We start from the raw sequence: 2,754 nt of genomic DNA on the forward strand, positions 1-2,754 counted from the left end.
GGCGAGGGGCGGCGGGGCCGGCAGACAACACACATGTGCTCTGAATACGTCACTCGCAAGACGTCACACTCCGAGAAGAGGGAAAGGAGGCCCCCACCCCGGCGGGGAAAAGGGGAGAGACGCGTGGCGTGGCGGGGCGTGGCGGGGCGTGGCGGGGCGCGGCGAGGCGGGGCGCGGCGAGGTGCGGCGGGGCCGGCGGGCGGCTCATGTCGAGGAACTCCCGCTGCAGCCGCGGCCGGCGGCTATTTAAGCAGCGGTCCGCGGGCGTGGACCGCTAGTATAGAGGCAGCATCGCGAGCGGACCGCTTATTGGATCGGCAGCAAACAACCCGAGGAGCGCGACTTCGCGAGTTAGTTGTGTTGAGTGAGAGTGTGAACTTTAGTGGTGACTCATCTGGTGAACTGTGGTGGTTCTGGATTATAAGAGTGCCGTCTAGGGGTGAATCATCATGAAGCAGTTTCTGGACGTCGTCAACGCCGTCACCCTCAACCAATTGCATGGAGACAAAATGAGGTAAGCAATCAGAAAACATGATTTCCTACCTTGTATGTAAGTAGTTACTACAGTTGGGTAGCCCAGGTGAAGACGTCAAAACAATCCGAAATAGCGTCGAAAGATGTAAACGGTAACATGATAATTTTGTCACCAAAAAAAAAAAAAATACACGAAAAGATTGTAATGGAAACAAATTTTATGTGACTTAGCATAGCACACAGAAGAGTCTCTTCTAAAGTAAAGTATAAAATCAAGAAAATTGTCTAATTCTATCGCAAAATGTGTGAACCACGATGAACTTGATTCGAACCGGCTTTTCTGAGCACAAGTCCGACCGCGTCCGTGAGTTTTGACTCAAAGGTCGCTAGCCTCCCTTTGCGTTGGCGGCGGATGGCCTGAGGCAGTATTATCGGCAAAGATCTGAGACGGACTGTGTGGCATGCAAAGTACAGTATCGTTGCCGCCTCACAACCCCCTTCCCCCTGCTCCTGCTACCTCTCTCGCGCGCGGGAAATATACGCACACACAAACTCACAAGAGTAAACGCAAAAATTTTTCGCGGAAGGTTGCCAAGGGGCAAAAGCGGCCTGGGGTCACGCACACCGCGCTTTATTCTGAGCTGCGCGTTCTATTCCAGATACTACTTCGCCTTGAGTGCCCCGGTGCAGCGACGCCCCCCGCGGTGCAGCGCCAACCCCCCGCGGTGAACACCTGCATCATGCATGATGTCACTCAGTATTTTTGCGGCGACACTCACATGTGCTGCCCCCCCCCCCCCCCCTTCCACCATTTTTCCCCTCGAGAGACGGTCGGGAATGGGGAGCGGGGGGCCGGGGCTAGTCGCGAACGGCAGGGACGAGGAAACAAAAAGAAATGCAAAACAAAATAATAATGTCGGCAAGCGATTTGCATTTCATCCGCATTAAAAGAGAAAAGGAAAACGAGAGATTTTTAGATCTAAACGCAATCGAGCGAGGCTATAGAGTATACCGAAAGAATGAGACAAACGAAACTGGAATAGCATTTCCATTTTGAGCGACACCAGCGCACGCGGCTCCCCACCGGTCGCCAGACATGCTCCTAAATCCCTGCTCCACTCTTGAGCGGCGGTAGGGATTAACTGACGTCCGGACCAGTTGGCAAACAGGGAAGCACACTGCGTAGTTGTAGCGCCCGCAATGGCCAATGGAGAAAAGGAGAGAGATGGGGGAGGGAGACAGGGAGGAGACAGGGGAGGGAGACAGCAGGGAGGAGACAGGGGAGGGAGACAGGGGAGGGAGACAGCAGGGAGGAGACAGGGGAGGGAGACAGGGGAGGGAGACAGGGGAGGGAGGGAGGGAGGGAGAGAGAGAGTTAGCAGCACGCACCACTCTGCTAAAGCAAGCAAGCAGGCTCCAAACCTTCTTCAATCCATGAACCGCCTTGAGTGGTTCAGCTGAAGCCCACTGGAGCGGACAACCCCGCCAACAAAGCTAGCCGAAACTTATCAAAATAATTCACTGGTAATTTTATGACACAAAACCTTTACATTCTAAAAGAATGGCGAATGCATTGTGATTTTAAAACGGTTGTGTCCGGCAGAACAAAAAAGAGCCACATCGTGTCATCACTTTCCGAAAATCATAAAACAATTAAAGTCCTGAACATTAAGGAGCATTTTGCACAACGGGATTCCTGGGAAACGTTTTCGGTAAATCGAAATAGTGTTTTAACCGCGATAGTAGCGCAGCCATGATGATTGAGAGGGTTCGAAAGAGTGGAGTGAGGGATGGGAGATGAGGTATACCCATCCTCTCCTCTGAGCGAGGCGCTAGTGGAGTGGTGGTGGCGGCGCCCCGGCCGTGCCCCGGCCGTGCCCCGTGGGCCCGCCGGCCCGGGGACCAGAGAGAGCTCTTAGCTGTGGCCACATCCTAATCCACTAACCCTGTCCGCCGGCTCCGCCCAGGCCTTTCAGTTCAGCCCGCCCCAGCCGAGCAACACGTGCAGGGCCGGCGAGCTTCACGTGCAGGAGTGCTGCACTATGCTCGTGCCTTGCACGTGCAGCGCGGCGCAAAGCTCGAAATAACCCACGCGCATCCCGCGGGTGCATCCGGCCGGCTGCAAAGAGCCCGTGTATATATCATTACGCTGCGCTTTGAGTATCGCTTCCCTCTGAGGATGCGCCGACCCGACACCATACCGCACCACTCGGCGCGCTCCACTTAATCCCGTTGTCCCCGACCAGGAAAGCCCCAAGGACAGAGCCCCCGCCTCATGTG

At 55.1% G+C, this 2,754-nt stretch overlaps 1 protein-coding gene across 1 annotated transcript in view; it reads left to right on the forward strand.

Annotated features, from left to right (window-relative positions):
• Positions 1–251: 251 nt before the first annotated feature.
• Positions 252–2,754, forward strand: part of LOC113214499 (GTP-binding protein GEM-like) — a 7,803-nt gene continuing 5,300 nt past the window's right edge. Inside the window, exon 1 of the mRNA XM_026433865.2 lies at positions 252–514. Coding sequence (XP_026289650.1) covers positions 450–514 — 65 coding nt within the window. The 5' untranslated portion in view covers positions 252–449. The remainder of the gene's footprint in view (positions 515–2,754) is intronic.

The sequence above is a fragment of the Frankliniella occidentalis genome, unplaced genomic scaffold (assembly GCF_000697945.3).
Source record: "Frankliniella occidentalis isolate FOCC.00 unplaced genomic scaffold, Focc_3.1 Scaffold19, whole genome shotgun sequence".
Lineage (NCBI taxonomy): Eukaryota > Metazoa > Arthropoda > Insecta > Thysanoptera > Thripidae > Frankliniella > Frankliniella occidentalis.